The sequence below is a fragment of the Marmota flaviventris genome, chromosome 15 (assembly GCF_047511675.1).
Source record: "Marmota flaviventris isolate mMarFla1 chromosome 15, mMarFla1.hap1, whole genome shotgun sequence".
NCBI lineage: Eukaryota > Metazoa > Chordata > Mammalia > Rodentia > Sciuridae > Marmota > Marmota flaviventris.
In genome coordinates this window covers 71434656-71460426 of record NC_092512.1, presented here as the reverse complement: position 1 = coordinate 71460426, position 25771 = coordinate 71434656, and the positions used below count along the sequence as shown (strand labels likewise).

The window sequence follows — 25771 nt, the reverse complement described above, 5'->3', positions numbered from 1 at the left end:
AAAATACCAACGAAGGAGGTGATAATATCATGTGTTTTAGTAAGGAGTGTTATAAACATATTCATGTTAAATAATGACAATTAAATGAACCTTGTCTTGTTTTTCCTACCATCTAATAGCAAAGACAAGTACCCATGCATTTTTAATGGAAAGCAGATAATAGCAGGTAAATTAAAAGGTGCCAAGAGTTGCTGGGCATATAGAAGGAGGGCACATGAATAAGGTGTAAGAGTTGGACTTGGATGGCTGGATTAGGATTCTGACAGTCAAATAGGAAAGGGACATTTTAAGTAAAGGCAACACCATGAACCGCTCAGCACACATAGAATGGATGAAGCCAACTGGAATAAAGAGTGGGTTCAGGGAAGGGAAGGAGAGAAAACTCTGGAGAAGACTGGATACATGTTCTGAGAAAATAAAATAGCAAACTAAAAACCTATAGTTCATTTGTTAAGTAGTGAAGAAGGGCTATAAAAATGCAGGCTTAGCTAAGAGCTACAATAAAGAATTGGACAGGAAGAAATACTAACTCATAAAATTGAAAATTTAGGAAATTTGAGCTGCCTGAGATCCTAGAAGGGGAAAGAATCATTTAATACCAAGACCCTAGTAATATAATATAATGACACTTGCCATGAGAGAAAAACAAAACAAAACAAACAAAGTTTGTGGCACATTGAGATTAATTTACACAGAGTTATGCACGTTTATGTACTAATTTAACAGGAAACAGCTTCCTTAAAAAGGTAAATAGCATCTAGTTCAACAGGGTCAGGCTCATGTTCCAGGAATGGGATGATCAATTTTAATCAGTTTTTCACATAATGGGAGACAATGAAGCAGATTCATCTGAAATATTTAAAGCAAATTATTTTGTCATGGGAGAGAACCAAAAGTCACATCAATGACCAACCTTCTCATTTGGCAAACTTTCCCCCGCCCTTTCTCTGGGCAGCTTAGAGGCTATACAATTTCTAAGAGAGAAGATTAAGGCAAAAGAGTCTCTGATATTTTATAAATAAAAAGGAAGTACAGTTTTCAGCCTAGATCTTTGCTATATTCTTGCTTCTTCTCTAGATCATTGCTTATAAGATCGTTTCTATACTTATGATCATTTCCAGAAATTTTTCACTTAGTCAGAAGAATATATATCTCCTAATACTGTATCCTATAAAAAATATTCTAAACTGTTACCAGGTTGTTTCTGTTTATTTTACAAGTATTTTGGATTTTAGTGATTACTCTGCATTTCAAAAAGAACTGTAATGGCATTTGGTCAATCATGCATACTGTTCACAGGATCAGGTAAGTCCTTATAATGCAGTTGAGCACAGGTGTGACTGGGTGTCTCATGGGTATTACTGTAGAACTGCTTTTGACTATCATGACACTTAAATTAGAAAAATAAATAAACTATAGGACATCTCGTGAAACACCACTGTTCTCTTGTATAAACGAAAATCACTAGACAGGTTCAATTTATGGCCACACACAGTAAAAAAAAAAAAAAATACAGGCTGAGTGGAAAAGTGGGAGAATGTTAATTTGCACCTCCATTCCATCCATTTTTCGTGCCCCTAAGCATTAGTCTTGGTAAACTTACATGAACAGAAAATCTGTACTTAGGACTATCTTCGATTTGTCTGTCATAAAGGTTTTACTGCCAATATCCATTTTCAGCTTCATTTCCAAATCTTGAGTGTTCCATGTTGGGGAAAAAAAATGCTACAAAGTTAACAAGAAAGGCCACAGGTGTGACCAGAGAGAAAACCTTTCATATAGATGATGGATAGATAGCATTCTCCAACTTCTTTTGTGTTCTGAAAATGTAATTATTGTGTCAGACACAGTGGAGATATGCATTACTCCATACTATGGTCAATAATCTCATTTCAGTCTCTGTCTTGAGCTCCTACGGTGAGTGACCTGACTGGATTGAAATCCCATTCTCTGCTTTACAAACATCCTCTTATTCCACATTGATCTTTGCTCTTCCTTTCATGAATCTGCTAAGGTGGACGCTCCTTTTTCCTGTACCCACTATATGTACCTATTACCACAGATATCATCTATGCTAAAACACTCATATGTACTTATTTTCCAATGACAAAACAATGCTCTGTGATTATGGAACACAATCTCTATGGAAATGGAGAGAAAAAGAAACAAATCCTTTAAAGTAAGAAAGCCTTTCTAAACAATGTATACTGTATGAAACACACCTCATCATACCCAGGAAGAATATTAAAGTCCGTGGCATTTTATTTTTTATATAACTATTTAATTTAATAATTATGTTTCAAGGTAATCTTTGATTTGAAAATAACAAGCTAACTATTTAGGTTTAAAATCATAAAAGTCTTACAAAGACACTATTGATAATATTATTATATTGTTATAATATTATTTTACAATAACATTAGAATAATAATAACATATTAGTAGTAGCAGTGATGGGTCTGTTCCTTTTCTATCACTTCTTTCTCTGTATACCTTCTGTAACTAAAATACCGTCTGTTTTTAGGATTACCTACATAAAGTACAAAGATAACCAATTTATTGCTTTACTTTAAAATCATTTAGACGGAACATGGTGGAGCATGCCTGTAACCCCAGAAATTCAGGAGGCTGAGGCATGAGGAAGGCAAATTCAAGACCAGCCTCAGCAACTTAGCAAGACCATCAACAATTTAGTGAGACTCTGTCTCAAAATTTAAAAGAAAAAAAATAAGAAGAGCTACAAATGTGGTTCAGTGGTTAGGCAACCCTGGGTTTAATCCCCAGTACCCAAAATGTGAAATAAAGCCAGGCCTTAGAAGGTTTTCCTAATGATCTACCAATAGATTTTCCATCCCATGTCTCAGGACTGTGCTCTGCCTTGCTCATGCCCTGCCCCCACAACACACCATCCACGAATTATAAGCTTCCCCACCGTTTTGCATATTGTTCTCTCTTGCTTGGAATTCCCTCTCACCTTCTTCTGCTTGGCAAAATTCTACTGATACTATTAAGCCCAGCTCAAATATGAAATCTTGAGAACTCTACTGAAATAAATTATCTCATCCTATTATTCTAGGTTGAACTCATTTTGTTGCTTGTGCTAAATTATGTACTTTTATGTTGTTGTTGGACCAAGGACTGAACTCAGGGATGATTTTAACCACTGAGCCACATCCCCAGACCTATTTAAAAAATTTTTTTTTGGAGACAGGGCCTCACAAAGTTAGCGAGCTGGCTTTAAACTTGTGATCCTCCCAAGCCCCTGAGATTACAAGCATGTGCCACCACATCCAACAGCTAAATTATATACTTTTCATGGGCACAAAACTCTTCTGACACATGCCATATATCTAATATTTGATGTAGTAATGAACTGAATTGGACTTTTATTTTACGGGAGCTAGGGTATATAAAAGTTGGAGTTACCATACTATAAAGCAACTAAATATACCTACCTGAAAGAGGAAAAGAAATACATTAAAATTTTTAATTATAAAGATGGCTAAATAATCCTTACAAATATTTTTAAAAGGTTTTTTTTGTTGTTGTTGATGCAAGAGAAATTCTTAGTCTTACAAGTATTAGGCTGCGACTCAATTAGCATTGAAACCTAATACTTAAACAATCATCAGAACTTAACATTAGTGAGCAAGGATGTTTGACAACCTCTACTTCAGAGAGTGACAACTATAATCAAGAGGAAAAATTCTCTAGCAACCTATGTCAGCACTGTTCTACCTATAAATGACTCTAGCAAATGATACAGCAAAATTATTTTTCCGTTCTAAAGATGAAGAGATGAAAATAAATATGGTTATCTTCTATAACACCAAGCATTTTGTGTATCTTAATTCTTAGCTTGTATACTCTGCACCAGAATCTATACAAAGATGAGTTATCATTTATTTGGCCAAATTCAAGGTTCTTAAATATAGAACCCTTACATATAGTAAGTCATTCAATGCTAGTTGTTGTATTTATTAGTAGTAGTACTAGTAGTAGTAAGTAGTATTACCAGGAATTAAATTCAGAGGCACTCAACCACTGAGCCACATCTCCAGCCCTATTTTGTATTTTATTTAGAGACAGGGTCTCACTGAGTTGCTTAGTACCCTGCTTTTGCTAAGGCTGACTTTGAACTCATGATCCTCCTGCCTCAGCTTCCTGAGCCGCTGGGATTCCTGGTATGTGCCACTGCACCTGGCTTCAATCCTAGTTATTATTCATTATCCAAGACCCATTTTCAGCATTACTTCCTTTCTCAAGCTTTCTAGTTAATCTTTAGTCACCGGCTTTTCCATATACCCCAGCACCCTCTATCTCTCCTAACTTCATTATCTCCAGTTTTATATCTGTGGGATTTGTTCACGTTTCTCTCCCCATTATACTATCAGCACCTTGAAGTTACCTATCACTTCAGAATGCCAGGAACACAGTGAGTGTTCAACATATTTTGTTTGAATAAATAAGTGAATAATTAATTCTAAAATACATTCATGAAAGTCAGCTTTCAACCAATTCCTAGGCGAATGCATCTCCTTTCAAGTAAGAGTCTGTTTCAAAAAGTACTGAAAATTGTCCCTCATAAATGGTAGCTAGCTATTTGGTCAAAAAAAACTGTCAAGTAACATAAATTTTCTCCATCACAAAACATATACACACATTCACTATTTCTCTTATGAAATGAATTTACAGTAGGCAAAAAAAAGATAATTGGCTGGAAAAGATAATCCAGGTCTTTGCCCTGTCTTAAACTTTCAAGGAGCTTAATTAAAATTGGCTGAAGCAGCGTGAAATTGTCACCATCTTTGAAGATATTAAGGTCAACAATTCTAGAATGAGACTCATCTGAAAAATAATGTAGAGTCATTATTTATCAGTTATTATTTTCTGAGGGAACAACAGGGAAAATATAATTGGACTAGAATTATAGATATGTAGACAAGAGAAAGATGTTACTAGAAGAATTTAGAGACATAGAAAATATTTCAAAATAAGTCCATTAATTAAATGAAGCCCCCTCCTCAGAACTCTTTTGGTAACTTCACTCCTCAGATAAGCAAAGACATCAAAGGTACAAATTCAATAAATTGGAATTAAAGATAATCTGAATGAGGACTGGGATTCTCTCATATTTAACACCATGTACTCAACACCTAGAAAACTGTCCAACAGAGGAGTTTCTCAATAAGAAGTTCTGAATTTCAACAAGAGTAAACAATTTAAGGACAGAATGAAAAATCAACCATTATTAACAAAGGACAACCTCCTGCAATACTGAGTCGTTCCTGCAAAGAACTGGGAGTTCGACCAAGTTCACTGACTCCATGCCCCTTCTAGATCTTGTCCAATAACTTCTCCTCTTCCAACAAAAATCCATCCCAGGGAAGCCAAACTGGCCAATGCTACTTCCAATCCTTCAACCCATGCTCTGTTGACTATAACCAGGGTGCTCCTGCCACACCACTAGAGCCATCCTCTCCAATGATGCTCACGACTGTGCATTAACCAAAATTCAGTGGACATTTTCCAAACATTACTTTCTGAATCTATTCTTAGAAATGGTGCCCATTCTTTCTTCAAATTCTTTATTCTCTTAGCCTTTACAAACTGACCAGGCACTTTGCTTATTTTCACATATTTTTCTTGCTCTCCCTTTTCTGCCTCCTCTCCTAGACTACTCTTCACTGCCTACCACCCCTTAAGCATCTGTTTTCCTAGGTTCTGCCTTGCCACTCAGTTGTCACTCTGAACATTCTCCTAGGTCACCCTTATTTATTTATTTAGTTAGTTACTTATGTTTTGTAGGAACTCAAATATCTCTAAATTCCAGATTTCTGTATTCATATATTTGTTCATAAACAAATGCTGGGGATAACAATGTGAAAATAAGACAATATTTATTTGCAAAGGACCTAACAGTTATTGACTGAGAAAGCAAAATGGTAATTGCAATCCAGTGGGGTCAACTAGAAAGGTTTAGCAGAGTGCTAGAAAAGCACATTATTGAGCACATTAGGACAAGGAGGTATTACTAAGCCAAGGGAAAGAAGAGTCTTTAAGGCATGAGTAGAGTCTTACAGGTGAGAAAAAGAGTATGCCATTTAGATCGCAAACTTTAAGTCTGTGTAAAGCTGCTGAATTCCATGGAGAGAGGGAAAGCATTGAAAAAAAAATTGGGAGATTAACTGAGTAGATATGAACTTAGTTGAATGAAAGAGAAAAATGGTAGGTAAAATCAGAAAATGGAGGAGGAGAAGATAAGACAGAAAGGCTGGTGGGGAAAGGAGAGAGACAGCCTTATCCTTTATTTATCATAGACTCTGCCAGGTTGTATTAGATAGAAGTGAAGAGGTAAATGATGTGATGCTTTAAAAAATATGCCTTGCCCTTACTGTTGATAAACTACTGCAAAATCTGCCTTACTTTCCTGAAAGCTTCATGGCATTCAACAGGAACCTAAGAGTTATAAAAGAAAGAATTTCTATTCATAAGGACATGTTCTTAATATTTTTATTGAATTACTTCAATAAGTATTTTTATGTATCAATCTAGGCACAAAGAAATATTCAATATTTAGAATATAGCAGTGAGCAAGAGTATAAAGTTCCTTCCCTCAGGGATCTTGCATTCTGGCATGCACCAGATGGGCATGTTCTCTGGAGGGAGAACAAAGTTGTTTACGGTAGATTTGGGCAAACCTACTTCCTATCTGAGCTAAATCTGGGACTAGAAGCACAGCTGGAGCTGTACATTCTGATAAATAGTTTCCCACATCACCTATCCTTGTGTAGCTTTCGGGCGTGATTTCAAATGCAGTTATCTGCATTATTCTCAGAAGTATCTCCATGCACAAACAAGCTCCTCCCGCTCCATTTTGCATAGCATTTATGCAAATTTCTTCTACGTTCTTCCCACTGAACAGAGAGGCTAGTTGCCCCCACACCAAGCATCTTGGAGAAACTCTTGATACTAATTTTGCTTTCCAATTAAGTGGCTCTGCAGGAATCCTCGGAAACCCATCTTCAGATACAAATCTCTGTGATCAGCTGTTCTATTTATTAGGTAAATATTGAGGACTAAACATACTTCTTCTCAGCTAACACTCCGAACAGTCTATAAAGCACAATTAACTCCCAAAGACAAAGAAGGAAACAGGGTTGGAGATACTAAGAACTTGCCCCAGGCACAGAGCTAGGCAACAGAGAAATGGGGACTGGAATACAAGTTTGATGAACATCCTCTAGTAGAATAAAGCAGTGGCCAATTTCACATCATTATACTGTTTCTTCTTGTTTATATAATTGCAGATTTTCATATTTCTGCTATCCCTGCCACCATGACCTAAATGTCATTTGGTCTACTAAGTATATTTCTAGGTGTTCCCCCCCACCCCATCTCTCTCACTTGGCTCCTGAGAAATGCCATGAATGTGCGGATTAGATCTATTGAAAACACGATTCCTTGAGATTAGCAAGGGATTTGTTCATCCATTATCTTCTTCACCCCTTATTTGTCCTCCATGGTAACATTATCCCTCTTACCCCCGACTGCTTAGAACTCAAAAGCAAATTGCTTCACTCACAGGTTTAAGCCTAAGCTCCTTAGCTGGCATCTGAGGTCTTCATAGTCTGTTCCTGCACACCCCTCCTGCTTCACTGTCCTACAGAGCCTGAGCATACTGTTCCACCCAGTGAAACAGTGCTTATCTCCTGTTAAAACAGGCCTAGCTCCTCCACTAGCATCATCTTTTGGAACTACCCCCCAACCCCTAAACTTCCCAGTCTTTTTCTAGTACTCTTTTTTCCATGCTCTCTAGCCTATCCTGCTATCTCTGTCAGTGTTCACTGGAGTATTTCAAAATAGCCTGTTCATTTCATTTACTCTTCTTTTCCTTCTAGATTCTGAATCATCTCTGTATCCTCAATGCTATGTGCATGCCTGTACTTCCATTTAAGAGCACAATAAATACTGATGAGTCATAAGGAAGAGTTCCCACAGCAGGATGGGAGTGACTAGGAAGACCCAAGGGACATTGATAGAGTCCAGACTATTCTCCAAAAACAAATTCACCCAGGTAGTCTGCTGAAGTTATCATGATGTTAGTCAGGGACCTACCACTGTTTGCATCTTATCTCCTGGTCTGGTTACCCTAACTTCTGGGCATTTGTATTCACTTATCTATTAGTAGATATTTTGCTAGCAATGGGGAAAGAGAGAGAGAGAGAGAGAGAGAGAGAAGGAAGGCTAGGTGAAAAGGAGAAACACATAAAATGAACATACAACATGATGTGATAAATGGTGTCATAGAGACAGACACATAAGGGAATAGAAAGAAAAAGACTCATATGGACAGGGTGGAAAGACCTCATGGAAGTGAATTCTGAGGTGCCAGAAAAATGATTAAGAGTTGGCCAAGGCAACTGAAATGAGTTATTCTGGCCAAATTTACCAAAAACCAAGCAACACTTTTGTTTGATTTTCTTCCTAAATGACAGAATTTCACAAACTTGAGTCTATATACGAATAGAACCTTGCCCTCAGGTAAAGTTGGGCAGTCTATCTCAATAGGCAATTGATTTAACAAATCAAGTTCTATTTTCTTCTCACAAATCACAAGTTTCAATAGAATAGAAGACACAGAAACAACCCCACATAAATACAGTTATCTTGTACTAGACAAAGGTGTCGAAAACACACATAGCCTCTTCAACAAATGGTGCTAGGGTTTATTTATTTATTTATTTTTTATGCTGGTGCTGGGGATTGAACCCAGGGCCTTGTATGCAAGACAAGCACTCTACCAACTGAGCTATATCTCCAGCCCCAACAAATGGTGCTAGGAAAACTGGAAATCTATTTGCAGCAAAATGAAATTAAACCACTATCTCTCACCTTGCACAAAACTCAACTCGAAGTGGAACAAGGACCTACGAATTAGACCAGAGACCCTGTACCTAACAGAAGAAAAACTAGGCCCAAATCTTCATCATGTCAGATTAGGTCTTGACTTCCTTAACCAAACTCTAAATGCACAAGAAATAAAGAATATATCCATATTAATTTCTTCCAGGTTGGAATCATGTGTTCTGTATGAGAAGCTCTGGATCCAAGCTAAATTTCCTTACTGATATAAGGTTAAAGCTTTGAAAGGATTATTTATAACCATTTATTCACCTTCCACGGCACATCCACAAAATAAAAGAAGTCTGAAATGTCCACAAAAGGAACTGAACAAAAGCAGTAGGAAAAACAAATTCACCCAGGAAGCTTGACTAAGTTGCCTTGAATATATTTTTAAGGCTGATTGTCCTTGTGATCAGATAGAGAAGTCAGCAGAGTTAAAAATAAAAATCAATCTTGCTTCTATAAGCACTGAAAATTTTTTTCTCACAGAGTATATTTCCCTAACTGATTCTTTGGGGTATCCTTAGGTTTTCTTTGACACTTCCAGTTCTCATTTATTCCAAAGGAAATTCTGAGCACGAAGTACTTTCATCTTTCCTGTGCTTTGGTGAAAACAGTAGCATTTCCTAGCTTAGGGACAGAAAACAATAGGTTTTCTTAGTATCCAGATAGAGATGATTTCTTTCAAAGGATCCTTGAAAAATGAAGACCATTTTATCTGCTTCTGCTTGTCAGCCAGTATATCTATTCATCCTTACGAATATTATCACAGTGCAGGACTCTTCACAAAAACGTGAAAACTCATAGTTAAGGAATTCTAATCTCATGTTCTGCCCTTATCTAAAAATTGCATTAAAATTGCTTTAAGGTAAAAGTAAAATAGTTATAGTTAAAATCCTTCAAGGGCAAATGAATTAGTCTGAATTCAAATAAGTACAGTCGAGGTGAATTAAATATGACTACATGCATAAATGTATATACAGCTGTATTTCACTCTTGGTAAAGTAATGGTGGAAAGGTTTAATAGAATTATAGTACTTTTCAAATAAAAAAGAGATGTTGCTCTCAAAGTGCCACTACAACTTCATCTGATCTTGTCTCACGTGAAATTTATGAACCTTGGCTACACTGATAAATATGCTGGAGAGGTCTCCAACAGAGTCAGCATCTGTACCCTTCAAATAGCCTGGAAATTTTTTGGATACAACACACAGTAGACTAGATACTGGAATAAATTCAGTAAAATAATAATGTCCAAAAAAATGTCACCATATATTACAATTAATAGGATTTCCAATTCGACTATCTTTATGATTTTATGCTGAGCATAGTGGGAACTAGGACCTGGTTAGCTTCATGAGGGAGGCAGGCAAACAATCCACAATATAATACAAAAGGCTGTTCCAAGAGTAACAATATAATCCAAGAGGCTGTTCACTATTCTAAAGAAGAAGGTCATTAATTCCAGCTGAAGCTGTAACTGAAGGCATCCTGCAAGAAGATAAGTTTGAGATGGGTACTAAATAATCAGACTCTTTTAGCAAATAGCAAAGGAGATGAAGTATGTCCTAGATGAAAGCTGAGTTAAAAGACATTGAGGGGAAAACCAAAAAAAGGAGCATACAGATTCTGCTTGCAGATTGGTTTCATGGCCCTGTTTCTCTTGAACTCAAACTTCCAATTTCTCCTTTCCCTTTTAAGATTTTCACACATGCTATCCCCGCTGCTAGAAAATAACCTCCCTCCATTTCAAGTTTACCTCCTATCCCCTTCTTTCTCTCAATTCCTCTTTTAGATCTCAGTGGAAAGGTCATTGCTTAAATCATTCATTCCTGAAACCTTCATCTATTCCAGATTAAGAGGGACTCCCTTCCTGCACACCTACCTAGCACCTCGCAGCTTCCCCCACAGAATTTGCCTCATGTATTTTTACAATGTATTAGTGAAAAGTGTATTTTATATTTATCATAACCCACAGACAAAAATGTTGCTGCCAGGCCATGATCTTATCTATTGTTACGACACCAATATTTGACTCTGTCCTTGATACTTTGTAGGCAAGCAGTATTTATCAACTACATTTAAATATCCACCAGTTCCTTTAGTTTTACTTTGTGAGATTTTGGCACTCAAATATAACTTATGTTTTTATAAACAGGAGATACTTTCTATACTTCGTATACAGGAAAGAAGTCTCCAGAACTGTTCAGCATTTTAAGATAATTCAGATTCTAGTTTCTAGACTCTTTTTTTTTCCTTCCACGGGATAATTATTTCTCATGTAAAGCAAAATTCGCAACACTAAAAATTCTGTGTTCAGGGCTGGGGATGTGGCTCAAGCGGTAGCGTGCTCGCCTGGCATGCATGGGGAGCTGGGTTCCATCCTCAGCACCACATAAAAATAAAATAAAGATGTTGTGTCCACCGAAAACTAAAAAATAAATGTTAAAAAAATTCTCTCTCTCTCTCTCTTTAAAAAAAAAGTTCTGTGTTCACATTCAGAAAACAGAAATAAATTGTATGCATTTGGCTAGCTGTAAATTCACCAAAATACGGATTATCTTAAGCTAAAAAAAAAAAAGGTACAACAAAACAAAACAAAAACAACAACCAGTTGGTAAAAGACAAAGTAGAAAAAATATTGAACTGATATGAAACCAGAAATTTTCTGATTAATTAAAAAATAAATTTTATCACATAACTCTATGAGCTTCAGCTATAATAAAAAATTTAATAACAAAGGCATTATTTATAACCTAATTAATATTCTCACATACCCATTCACTTGCTCTCTAATTTTAGCCTGTACTCTCATTGATTTAATATGATTTTTCCATAAATACTTATCGATAGAACATGACATTTTTCTATTTCAAACCTGGATACACTGTTTGCTATCCAATCAAGGAATGGGAAACAGTATTTTTGTGTTGAGGACATTGAGGGAGATCAGAATGTAAGCCTGGTGTCTGAGACAGGATGTAAGAGCTGGAGTCCCTTGTGCCTTCCTGCTGTTTGATAGCTACAGGTGAAGATGTGAAACGGCAGTGAGGCCCTGCCATCCCTCATATCCATCCCATGTCAGGGGTGCATACTCACTAACATTTTATTTTTTCTGCAGAGACAGAGAGAAGTGATAGGTCTCAAAGAGATGCTATCATGGGAATAGTTAAAACACATGTTTTTGGCAGACATTTCTCGGTTGTGAAAATTGTCCAGAATATATGGCTCTGAGGTTGGTACCTGTGTGTAGTATTTCTATTTATACAGAAAATGCGCTTAGCTTTTCAAATCTCTTTTTTTAATGTGCCATTCTTTATCCACAAAGGCACACCTCAAGAGAACATTTATTTTGAATAATTGTCTTGTTTTCTTCCTACAGAGATGATGAATTTCATTTAGATACCGCGAATTGTGGGCTCTAAAAAAAAAAATCAGTATGAAGCTAACATTTCACAAAAATAAAATATCACAGCAGCCAATATATAATGTGTATCCTTCTGAGTTTCATTATTTCCCATTTATTTTATACTGAAAATATTGCATTTAAAAATAATAACCTAGGCCTCTGAAACTGCAAGGACTATTTTGATACAGGAACTGTTCACATTTATAGTTTTATCTCATTAGTCACCACGTAGTAGTGCTTTTTGCCAATAAAAAGGATGCATTAAAATGAAAGGGTTAGGTAATGATAAATCACCTTTAAGTAGGCAGAGGAAAATGAGGCTGATAGAAACTATGCCTGATGGCCACAGGGAATAAAAAGGAAAGTCATAGGTAGAAAAGAGAATAGAGATGGGTGAGGATAGTGAAGGGAGGGGATAATTGTAAATTTGTCTGAATATCAGAGCTAAAAATTATGCATGCTGCTTCTCTTAAACAGGTGAGAAATCAATCAAGAACATTACCTACTTAGGAGATTGAGGCAGGAGAATCGCAACAGTCTAAGGCCAACCTGGACAGTATAAATACCCTGTCACAAAGGAAGATAAAAAGGGCTGGAGGTGGAGTTCAGTGGTAGAGCATTTCCCTTGCATGTGTGAGGGCCTGAGTTCAATTTCAGTACCTAATAATAACAATAATAGTAATAATAATAAATAAAATAAAAAATATTATCTGACTTGGGCCAGGAAGGAGGTTATGTTTTAGAATATCTGTGAGACATTTCTGCAGCTCAGTCTCACTCATAGGAGAAACAGCCAGGTATCTTCAGGCACCCAGAAACAGGGCCATCATGCATGTGACAAAGGTTCCCAGATCATGTCTCAGTGGATTTCCACAGGAGATGGGAGGATACTGGTTAGACCAGTCAGCTGGCTGTGGCTTGCTTTACTACCTCCTTGTGAAAACTTCAGCCATTTTTAAGATTATTTGTAACTTATGCATGTAGTAGAAGTAATAGCATTAACTCAATAAAACTTTTCCAACAGCTTTTCTGTTGTTCTTACAGTAATCCCCAAATATCCTGCAATGGTCTACCACCTTATAGAATCTGGCTCTGCATGTCTCTCTCAGTGTGTACTAGAATCACACTGACTTTCTTTGTCTCCGCCAACAGGACAGCTTGTCTGTATGACATCAATTTACTGTTTTTGTCAAGATCTTCCCCCGTATTTTGACAAGGCTGCCTCCTTGTAAGTCAGGATAATGTTTAAGTCATTACTCACTACCCCCTCTGGACTATCAAACTCATAACGCATCAACTTGCTTTCTATTTTCTTCAATGTACTTTCACTGTCTGAAAAACTTTGTTTATAGATGTATTTTTTTGTTCATTTTCTGTCTTTCCCATTTCCACAAGAATGGAAACCTCAAGTAAACCGGACGAATGAATTACCAAGGGCAAAGAAGGACTATGGGCCATGGGTAATCTCTGACACCAAAATTGAGTAACAGAGAATTCACTTTCAGTGTAAAATGTTCACTCAATTCATTGAGATGGCCTCATTTAATATTAAAAAAAAAAAGACATTAAAGAGAAACAAAAGTCTGTGCCTTAAATCCTGGTTTCATCACATATTTATCTGGGTAACCTAAGTTCCCTTTATATAATGGAAATGATATATAGATCTCATTAGTTTTTAAAACAATCCACATAACTTGCCTAGCAGTGTTACCGACACTTGATACATTCTCAAAATTTGGCATTTTGTATTATGGCCATCATTTTCTTTCCAGTAGAGAATTACTTCCATCTACTCTTGGCCATTCTAGGACAATCTCTATAACTAGAGTGGAGTCCATTGTCTCTGCTCATCCTTCTCCCTTCTCCTCACTCTTGGTGACAGTTTGCTGTTCCTCTGTGGGGTTGAACCCATTCAGAAATGGGCCTGTGACCTATTCTGAGCTAATGCATGCCTACCCTGGTCCTTGGCTAGAGCTGGTGGGCTTGGGAACATTTTCTCTTCTTCTGTGAATGTTACACTAGTTTGGAGTAACCATCTTTACCCAAGAGAGAGAGTAAAAGGAGGCCCAAAGATGAAGTCCACACAGAGTAAAGGAATACTAGCAGATAGAAAGCTAAACAGTCTCTTGAGGAACTCATAATGTCCGATCACACTGTCCCTGTAGCAGCCACAGGCCCTGGACATCTCTGATATGTTAGCCCATACATTAATTTCCTTAGGCCTATTTGAGTTTGGTTTCTGAAATTCATAAAAATCTAAAAAATGCCTTCTAATCAAGCACTAGTTTGATGTAAGATTAAGGAGAAAGAGGCTTTTTCTGGCATCTAATTTGCAAATAAATTAATGTCCAGTATGAAATGATTTCCAGTGTAAATGTGAAAAAGGCACTAGGGTTATGAGGAAACAGAAACCTCAGGACTACTTCTCAAAGGGCACAGTAAATGCCCCTTAAAATGGTTATGTTGGCTTGAGACTCTGTAAATCAAGAACAAATTGCCCATGAGCAATTTAGGACTATTTGTGCTTACAGAGTAACAGGAAGAAATTAGCACCTTATTCAAGAAACAAGCAGGAAGAGAAGGTACTATTGGAAGGAGGAAGATAATTACCTTTCTCTGCAAAATAAATCTAACGTGCAGCAAGCAGGATGCAGAGCAGGCAATTACTGACAAGGGCATCTAATTTGTACTGAGTTCATACTTCTCAAAATGCTTTCTCGAGGAAAGATACACTAAAATGTTTTCTGAGGAGAATATGATAGCATGTAACTAATACACGTGCCATTTTCTAATAAACATCAGGAATCCGGTTTAGGTGATCATATATAATAATTCTATAAGACCCCACAGGGCTGAGAATGGTAAGCCACACCTCCACTCTTTTCTGCTAGTTATGCTTAAATACTTTAATGCAATGAAGCACATTTGTGGAGAGCATCTTATGCAAAACCCTTTGATAAATACAAAGGGGGACACGGAGATCAATTCATTCCTCATCTCAAAGAGCTTTCACTAGATAGAGAGGATGAGAATTCTGTACACATAATTCTATTATTGAGGAGGAGAAGTAATGGATTCTACAGTAATCATAAAGTAAAGAGACAGGGTGGAAAAATGATACGATATTCATTTCGGCCTGAGATCATGGTTCTGAAATTGAAATGTACAAAAGAATTGCAGGGAAGGCTTTGTTATAACCCAGGCTGCTGGACCCATCCCAGAGTTTCCAGCAAGTCTGCAGCTGGTCTTGGAACCATCCTTTCAGAACTCTAGATTAGGCACCATTTTGGGGGAGCTTCTAAAACATTCTAGTGCCCAGGCTGCACTGGAGCTCCAAAATAAAAGAAAGATAGTTTATAAAGGAGAGTCAACTTTGTCCCAGAGTGGGATATTGAAACTTCAGATTCGCTTTCTTGCTGTGAGAAGAGTCAGTACATTGTATACCTTTAAAAAATAGTGATCTAGACAAGGTGATAATGCAGGGGCAGTCTAAGAGACATTTCAGACTCATCAGGATCTTGAACTACATTTTAAAAGGAGGTAAAAATGATCGTAGGGATTTGAGACTGAGAACTTCAGAAAATGATATTTTATCGATGAACCAGAGAGCGGAGGAGAAGGGCCATGTTTGTGAGACCAGGTAATTAGGCAAAGCAATCCTAGAGGAAAAAGCCAACCCATTGTCTTAACCACCTGAACATATACCACCTCCACGTTTTATGAATTATATTCACAGTGGGGCCCCATCATAGACAAAAACCAAAAAATACCACAACAGTATTTTTGAGTAGAGCATTTTTTTCCCTTTATAAATAAAAAGCCTAGGACTAGGGATGTACTTCAGTGATACAGTACTTGTTTAGTATGCATAAGGTCCTGGGTTTGATCCCTAGTGGCACAAAAGTAAACAAACAATAAAAAGCTTAAAATTTTCAAGCAATTTTAAAAAGATACATATGCCAATATTGTTGAAAATTAAAGCTACTGAATTACAATAAACTTCCCTCCACTGATGGTGGTTAATTTTTGCAGCCATTTATCATTGTACCTTAACAATATTTTAGGGAAAAGCTTAACATACAAGCATTAACATATCTATTTGTAAGAAGATAGTTTTCCAAATACCAAGCACATGCCCTGTCATATTTTCCACGTAGAAGATATTCTCCCCTTGAGAAGGCACCAGCTGCTCCATGTACATGAAGGAACCTATGTTACCCTTAATCCCCTGAGTCTCCTTGGGGACACCACTATAACATGTCAACGTCCCCCTCTCCCCTGGAAATGGCCTATGATGTGATGCATTTATTCTCTTCTCTTTATCTTTTTCAAAGTTGAAACATTAATATGAAAATTTTAAGAACACTCTCCTTTATCATTTTTATTAGGAATAAGATTAGCCATTAGAATAGATGAAATCATAAACATTATAAGAGGACTTCATATCAAAGTAAAAATAATAAATAATCTAATATAATGGAAATGTCCCAAACCTTATTGATGTGTTCAAAATAGAGACATTGAAAAACAAAAATGACGCCAACCTGGGCAGTTACATACCTGAGTTTCTGGTTGTACTGCTTGACCTTTTCCAAGGAGGCTGCATTTATCTGGGCTTGAAATTCTTCCACAGAAACATTGTCTCTATAATAATATCCTTCCAGGCTCTCCAGTGCTGTGTAGACAAGTTATGTGTACTTTTATATGCAAATTCATAACTCAATTTGTCCACATTTAGTCAAATTTTATTAGTAGTAAATGTGCGAGATAGCGCCAAATAGGAACATACATGCAAGACACTGAATACATACATGCAAGTAGCTTGAAAGAGAATCAAAACTGTTTTTCTGCTCTCAAAATAAACACCAAACATTTGGTGATTTTTCTGTTAAGTAGGCAAAGGAAATTTCTAGTTTGAACTGTCCTCTATTTTTAAAACATTTTGTATGCATTGTGGAAGACTAGAATATGCCACCCCAAAATATGCCTCTTTGGCATAAGGATTATTTTGAGCTGGTTATTTTGAAAAACTGCAAACACTGGAGAAACTCTGAAAACAAAAGAAGTTATCTTTTGTAAGAGAAATTTGCATCTGTAAAGGAAATCTGCATTTGTAAGTGTCTCCTCCCCACCAGGAAGACAGGTGACTGAATCAAGGGACTTGGATCACTTGCTCTTACAAGTTACCTCCCAGTGACTGAATACTTCCCCACCCTTCTTTCTTTATTTCAATGGAAAATACTACAGTGGGCTCTCTCATCCACAGGGTGTACCTTCCAAGACACCAGCCACCCTGTGGACTGCTGAAACCACAGACAGCCAGGATCCTGTATATCTTGTGTTTCTTCCTCTACATTATCACACAAATGTAATGCCTTTTCCATCTTAACTAAGAACTCTAACTTTTGCAGTTTGTGTTGTGACAGTAAAACTAACTTAATTTCCTTTTCCTTCTTCACTATTTCATGGGTAGAGGATCTACTCTGCCTGAAGATGCTAATTAAGAGTTTCCACCTTCTACCTTTTCAAATAAAGGAGGCACTTTAGGGCTTCTTGACATATTCTTGGACATAAGCACTGTGGTACTGCAACAGTCAATGATATGATAACTGGGACCACCAACTAATGGGCAGGTGGGGGAAAGAAGCCTGGACACTGGACAAGAGGACAGCTCATGTCCTGAGTGGGATACAACACACCACACTGCCCAGGATGGCAGGCATTCTAAAACACAGATTGCTCATTGCCCGAATTTTCCAATTTAATATTTTCAGACCATGGTAGACAGTGGGTAGCTGAAACTACTTGAGAGTACAGCTAAGGGGGACCACGGAATGTAAACCTGCCTAAGTTCAAAGCCACCTCCTGGAAATTCACTCACTTCTCCATGGGTGTCTCCTACATATGCAAGACCACGTTATTAAACTTCTGTTTTTCTCTTGTGAATATGTTTTTTGTCATAGGTGTTCATCCTAACTGAGAACTATGAAGAATAGAGAGGAAATTATTTTCCTCCCCTATCACAATTTTTGTGAAACTAAACTCGAGCTTCAAATATATAACTTATGAATATATACACACACATATGCACATATATTATGCATACACATTCAGAACAGATGAAGAGGCAGAACTGTATATGAACATATACCAGAATTTTAAAAGAGAAAATCATTACTATCCAATGATTTCCAATCTTATAGCCTCAATTAAATCAATCAATATTAGTGAAACAAATAAAAAGTCTAGATAAAGTAGAACCTTAGGAAACTACTTCTACTCAAACGCTTAATTTAGTTAAACACACATGTAACACTCCATTGATTTTTTTCATATTTTTTACTGTTGCATTATAGTCCTGTATAATTGTGGAATTTATTGCTGACATATCCTAATTGCCACATTCATATCAGCACAAAATATAATTTGGCAAGTGTCATTCCCCAGTATTCCCCCTTTCTCTCCTTTCCTCCTTCTCCTTGGTCTCTTTCCTCTATGGATCTGCCTTCCATTTTCACAAAACTCCCCACATGTTAAATGTCGTTTGGTTAACACAGATTTCCTTTCTTTGCTAACATTTTTTTAAATTAAGTATTTCTTTTCCCTTTAAACTCTACTTAGTGGTATTTAAAATTTCCGTAGAGAGCATGCATCACATGATAGGACTCGGAAATGCAAAATTTCCTATGGAAAGTTTGCCAGCATCAGGAACAATAATGGGTTCGACTTGGCAATGAAAACTGTTCTTCCTTGAACTACACTGCTTTTTTTTGAGCCTCAATTTTCAACAGACTATTTCAAAATTGATTAAAAAATTAAACTTTCCAAACTACTAAATGCAATAGTTCCTTACCTAAATACTGAGGTTTCTACAAATCGACAGAAGTTGCTATCACTATTTTTTTTTCCCGGCAAAAACAGGAAAGATACTGCTAATTTTAGCTATGCTATATTTTCTAAACTAGTTCCAGAACACTGAACAAACAAGGAAGTTATTCAAGAGTATTACTAAGTTTGAAATTTTAAGATGGTATAATTGGTTTATAACTGATTAAAGCATCTGTGGAAGGTTAAAGAGGAAGCATATTATTTCAGTATAGGAAATCAAATGTATAGGCTTGTTATGAAGAGCCCTGTGTTTACTTATTCCTTAGACTTAGGAGTAGTTAGAATAGCTGTAACTTAGCTTAGCCAACTTCCAGGTCCTGAATACTGACAGGAAGTAAAAAGAAGTGTCCCAGATGGAACAGCCTCAGATACATACAGAAAGTGAGCTAAGTTTTCACTCACTCAAAAAAACACAGGTGACAAGCTGCTTTCTCAGGAGGATTCCGTCTATCAATAGTCATACTTCAATGTGAGTTACTCTTACTAGTTGGGAAGCTAATGACGAGACCTCCGGCATCAAAGTAAAACCCCAATTTCTGTTCCTCAGTAGCTGTTCAACTTTGGCAAGTTAATCAGTATCTGAGATCTTTGGGTTTCTCAATTTTCATGTGGAAACTAAATAGTAGCTACTATTTATGGTTAATTGGAAAGAACATGATTAAATAATATTATTAAGAAAGCCTGTGACTATTCTTATTTATTAGATGCGTTTTATGTACTGGGCAACATGCCAAATACTTCTCAGGAATTATTTAATTCAATTTCCATGCGATATAGATTATGCATGAGTGTGCTTAGCTAAACAGAATGCTTTGGGAACCAAAGGTGCATGCAAGGACACTTGAATTTGTGACTTAAGACCCGAGAAACTGGAAGAAGAACACTGGGAAGGAGCAGTAGTTGAACTGTGTATCCATCTGAGCTAATTTTCACAAAGGTCTTGATGGTTCAACTTTGGCCAGGATGGCCAGCCCTGCTCCAAAAGCTTATAACAGTATAAGAGCAATTATATGCACATAATTGAATATAATTTTAATGAATGCTTTGGGATTCCCATAAATTCCTGTTTTCATCACATCTTTTGACAAGACTGTCAAATTAACAAGGCAATTAAAAATCACAATTACGTGAAATTTATAAAAAAGTAGAAAAAGTGTCTTACCAATTTGCCAAGAGGTTTAGCAAGAATTTTTTGGTACATAATAGAGTTGTGGGGAAGGAACAAGAAAAGATAAGTTCTGTATTAAAAATTAAAATTTATATGGCCAAGAATGTCGTTTGGTTAACACAGATTTCCTTTCTTTGCTAACATTTTTTTAATTCAGTATTTTTCCCCTTTAAATTCTACTTAGTGGTATTTAAAATTTTTGTTTTTCTCTTGTGAATATGATTTTTTTGTTGTTGTTTTTTAGTTTGGGTAAATAGAATGTTTATTTATTGTTATGTATTTTGAAGACAGACAACAGAATGATATTCTGCCAAATTAATTTCTATTCTCAATAACTGTAGGTTAAATATAAAATAATGTCATGGTAACCTCAAACCTTGGTGTCTCCTTAGCCTGCTTTTTTGGCATCCTTACTTTTCATTCATATAACATATTTCACAAAAGTAATGCGGACATATTTCATTGACTAAATACTTATTTAGCAGTATGAAGTTAAATTAGTATTTGAAATATAACAAGTGTTTTGTTTACATCTATCACTTTTGAATTAGAGGAGGGAACACATTCTATTAAACTTAGGTGTTAGCAAAAAAAAATCTAATAAATGTTAAGAGAATATTAGAAGTGAAATTGTTCAGAATAGAAAGTGATCTAAGTTTCCACTCACTCAAAAACCAGCTCAAGGTTTTTTTTTTCCTTCTTTCCACCAAAAACCAAAACAAACAAACAAAAGAATTAATCAAGAAAAACAGAGTCTCTGAAGAAATCCAAATGGTCATCAAATATATTAAAAATGTTCAACATCTCTAGCAATTAGAGAAATGTAAATTAAAACCACACTGAGATTTCATCTCACTCTAGTCAGAATGTCAATTATCAAGAATAGAAGTAACAATAAATTTTGGCAAGGATGTGGGGGAAATGGTTCACTCATACTGGCTGGCGGGACTACAAATTGGTGCAACCACTCTGGAAAGCAGTATGAAGAGTCCTCGAAAAATTAGGAATGGAACCACCATTTGACCAAACTATCCCACTCCTTAGTTTATATCCAAAGGACTTAAAATCAGCATACTACAATGACACTTGCCACATCAATGTTTATAGCAGTTCAATTCACAATAGCTAAGCTATGGAACCAACCTAGGTGCCATTCAACAGATGAAATGGATGAAGAAATTGTGGTTTATGTAAAAATGGAGTATTACTCAGCTATAAAGAGGAAAGACTTTATGACATTTGCAAGAAACGAAGTGAAATTTATACATTAAAATGCAAACTCAACATTTAGAAATCCTGAAGACTATTATGCCAAGTGAAATAAGCCAGTCCCCCAAACCCAAAGATTAAATGTTTTTGCTGATATGTGGAAGCTAACCCACAATAAGGGGGGGAGAGAGAAAGAAGAGATATTCAGTACATTAGACAAAAGGGAATGAAAGGAAGGAAGAGGTGATAGGAAAAGGAAAGGCAGTGGAATGAATCTGAAATAATCTTTTTATGTACTTATATGAATACACCATAGTGTATCCCACCATCCTGTGCATCCATACTAATGGGGTCCTCAGTACAATAAGATATACTCCTTGCTTGTATTATTATATAAAAATGAATTCTACTGTCATATATAACTGTAAAGAAACATTTAAAAAATGGAAAACAGTTTCAATCAACTAACACTTTTTTGTGATAGCTCAGTGACACCTTATTGGTTAAAAAAATGAGGTACAGCTGGGCATAGTGCACACACCTATAATCCCAGAGGCTTGGGAGGCTAAGGCAGGAGGTTAGCAAGTTCATAACCAGCCTTAAGCAATTTAGAGAGACCCTGTCTCAAAAGAAAAAAATAAAAGGGCTGGGGATGTGCTCAGTGGTTAAGTGCCCCCAGGTTCAATCCCTACAACTGAGGGGAAAAAAATAGAACAGAAGGAATAAAAAAAAAAAAAATAGGTAGAAATGAGGCATCAAGGAAGGATAAGAAAATAAGATTTTGATTCAGAAGTTTTGATAGGGGATGACAGGCCTGGAAAACTAAGCTGTTACTCCCAAATTCCTGGGTGATCTGTAAGTCTATATATGCATCGTTAATTAACCTCCTAACAAATCAATTGAGGAAAGATATGATATCCTGAGGATCCTTTAATTTAGGAGTCTACCCAGCACTATCTGTTGATCAAATAATGGAGACTGCATCAGCCTGAGGATCCTGAGACTGACAAGACCACCGGAACCCTCCTTGAGATAACTGGACTAATGTCATTCCTACATACTTTCCCATACACACCTCTCATCAAGTTTCCTTTAAAAGAAGAGCCAGGGAACCTCAAAAGTGTGTTTCTCACTTGAGATGGCCTGAAAGCGTATCTTGCTATACCTACAAAGGTGTCTCTCTTGAGGCTATCTCTATTCTTCCTTGAATATGTGCCTACTTTCCCAAATAAAACTGGCTATGCCTCAGATTGGCAAGTACTGAAATTCTTTTCTGTCAAGAGCCTCACTGATCTTGATTTGAGTTCCTTCTTCTCCCCAGGAACTTCTTGGACCTTTCTCGGGAGACATCTCTTCTCCAACAATAGTAAGACACTATACCTTCACTGTTTCAATTCCCCAGATATGGTCACTGCTGGTCAAAATTCCTCCAAATTTGTCACAATTATTGTGAAGAAAGCAAATTTTGTTGATTGCATTCTGACCAACAGAGAAGTAGATTTATACATTAAAATGCAAACTCAACATTTAGAAATCTCAATCCTGAGAACTGTTACTTCATTTTAAAAAGGCTATTTATTGCTTCAATTATAAATGTTGCATAAAATCAAAACGGAAAACTAAAAGCTTAATTTTCTAATAAACTTTAAGAAGATGTTTGGAGGGGGGAAGGGATGAAGATAACTCACAAAATGACAATGTTTACAACAAAATGGTCCCTTCTGCTTACAAGAGAAAGCACTCAATAGCCTAGATAATTTTAATTATTCTCTGAACAAGAAAGACAACTTTTAAAAGGCAAGTGTTCAGGGAAGTAATTTCTGGTGGCAGCATTTTTTTTCTCCTTTCATACAAGGTAAGAAGTCAAAATTGCTGGCAGAAGAAAAGCCAGAACTCCATGCCCCATTTAGTTTAAGGAAAACCACCATCCAGAGACCCAAGAACCAGATATTTAACAGCACTTTGCAGGAAAGACATAGCATACTTTAAGGACACTGTGTATTTTAAATTAAAGACCTCTTTATGACACCATGTCTCAAGAGGCAGAATTCCCGATTCCAGAAACCAAGGATGAAAACATGTGTAGAGGGTTGAACTGCATCCCTTAAAAGATATAAAAAAGTTGTAGCCTCAGGTACCTATAAATGTGACTTTATTTTGAAATATGGTCTTTGAAGGTGTCCTCAAATTAAACTGAGATTGTAATAGATTAGGGCAGGCCCCAAAACAATAACTGGTGCTCTTATAAAAAGAGAAAAAAATTTCTACAAAGACACAGAAACAGGTATACAGAGAGGTCATGTGAAGATGGAGGCGGAGATTGTAATTATACTGTCACAAACCAAGGACTGCTGGCAGCCACCAGAAGCTAGAAGAGGGAGAGAAATCTTCTTCCCTAGAACCTTTGGAGGGAACATGATCTGACATCACCTTAATTTTTAGACTTAAAGCATTTCAGATTTTGGATAGAATAAATTTTGCTTTCAGCCACCCAGGTTGAAGTAGTTTGTTAGAGTGGCCCTGGAAAACTAATACAATAGCGATCCCAGTGACACTTGTGCTTTCCAACCCTGAAACTTTGGTTCTGTAGGTTTAAAGGTCCTGATACCCAAAGGAGACACTCCAGGGAGACAAAGCAGGGGTCCCATTTGAATGTAGGCTATCATTGCCACCTGGCCACTTGAAATTCTTCTGCCAGGGCACCAGCCATCAAGAAGGGCAATCCCCACTGTGGCAAGGCTAGAGGACCCTGATCATCACAGGGAGGTAGGGCTATTGTTATATGATGGGGAAGGAAGAATCCAGATAATCTACTGAGGACCTTCTCCTGCAATTCTTTTGCCTGAATATCATGGTAAATGGACAACTACCTTGGCCTGAGAAGGGCACAGCAACCAGGAGATCAAGTTCCTTAGGGATGAAGGTTTTGGTCATGCCACATGTTAGCTAACAAGACCAGAAGAGGTTCAGGCTAAAAGTAAGGCTAATCTACATTAGAGCAGGCTCTGATCCAATGACTGGGTGTCTCCATAAGAAAAAATTTGATGATGTGGCCCTGTGAGAAGAGGGAAGAATCTATTGAGGTCAAAGATCAGATGCAGCAACAAGGGCTATGGCTTGTCCTAGTAAATTATCCCTAAATTATCTCCTAAATTATCCCTATCCCAGGAAGGGAGGCCCATTTGAATCCTGAAGGAGCCTCTACTGGAAAGACAAGAATCTGACAGGTGCAAGGCATGGAGTCAGACCAAGAACTGCCGCCTCAGATCTCCATTCAGAAAAACAGGCTTAGTGCCCAGCTGTGGTCGGGGAGAAGACATTTCTCAGCTGCTCATTCTGCAGAGCCTCTTAGCCTTTGCTGAAGAAAATTGTTCCATTCAAGGTCACTCCTCCTAGGGCCAGCCTGCATCCTCAAGGACCTAGAATATAAGAATCTTTTACAATGCCCCAACCCTCCTTGCCTCAGCTCCCCAGAATCTAGATAAGTTGAACATTTGTGAAATGAATTAGTCTAATTAAACAAAGATTAACTGCATAATTGCATAGTTTTTCCTATCCACACAGACCCTTGGTTTCTCATCCTGGTGAACTCCAGAATTGCATGAAAAGCTGCTAAAATACCCTGATATTTGCGTCCCACCTCCTAGCTATTCTGTCTTAATTCATTTAGGGTGGCGTTGAGTATGGGTATTTTCTAAAACCTTTCCAAGATGATTAAAGTGCAGCTAGTGTCAAGAAAAACTGACAGACAGATGGCGGGGCGCACCGAGAATCGGCCAGCAAGCAGAGAGAAACGGCGCTGTGGATTCTGTGGAGTCCTGCCGGCTGTGCCCTCACTGAGCTCCGGGCTGAGTTCGGGGTTTGAGACAGGGAAGGAAGCGGGCCAGTTCTATCCCCCACACCGGACAGTCCACCAAGGAAGCCAGCGGCCACCATCTTGGAGAGCTGACAGTTTCTGACAGATTGCAACAATAAAACAGGTGTGTGTTACTCAGCCCATCTCCCATACAGTGGGGAATTCGCATAAAATCTCTCCCCGGCTTTCCTGGGGAGGGATTATCAGAAAGAGCCTGAATAGAGATATGGGGAAAAGTAAAGACACCTGACCTCCAACTCCCCCTCCCATCAGCAGCTTAAACGAAACCTGTCTTGCCAGCTCTGGGGGAGGGGCAAGTGGAAGAAATCAAAAC

The 25771-nt window shown here is 37.2% G+C and overlaps 1 protein-coding gene and 1 non-coding gene across 2 annotated transcripts in view; both read right to left on the bottom strand.

Annotated features, from left to right (window-relative positions):
* The window catches only part of Prex2 (phosphatidylinositol-3,4,5-trisphosphate dependent Rac exchange factor 2), a 284195-nt gene that overhangs the window by 43825 nt on the left and 214599 nt on the right, over positions 1 to 25771 (bottom strand). Inside the window, exon 35 of the mRNA XM_071602347.1 lies at positions 16877 to 16991. Coding sequence (XP_071458448.1) covers positions 16877 to 16991 — 115 coding nt within the window. The remainder of the gene's footprint in view (positions 1 to 16876; positions 16992 to 25771) is intronic.
* On the bottom strand, positions 8752 to 8825 carry Trnaa-ugc (transfer RNA alanine (anticodon UGC)). Its single transcript has one exon. It is a non-coding gene; the product is annotated as a tRNA-Ala (tRNA).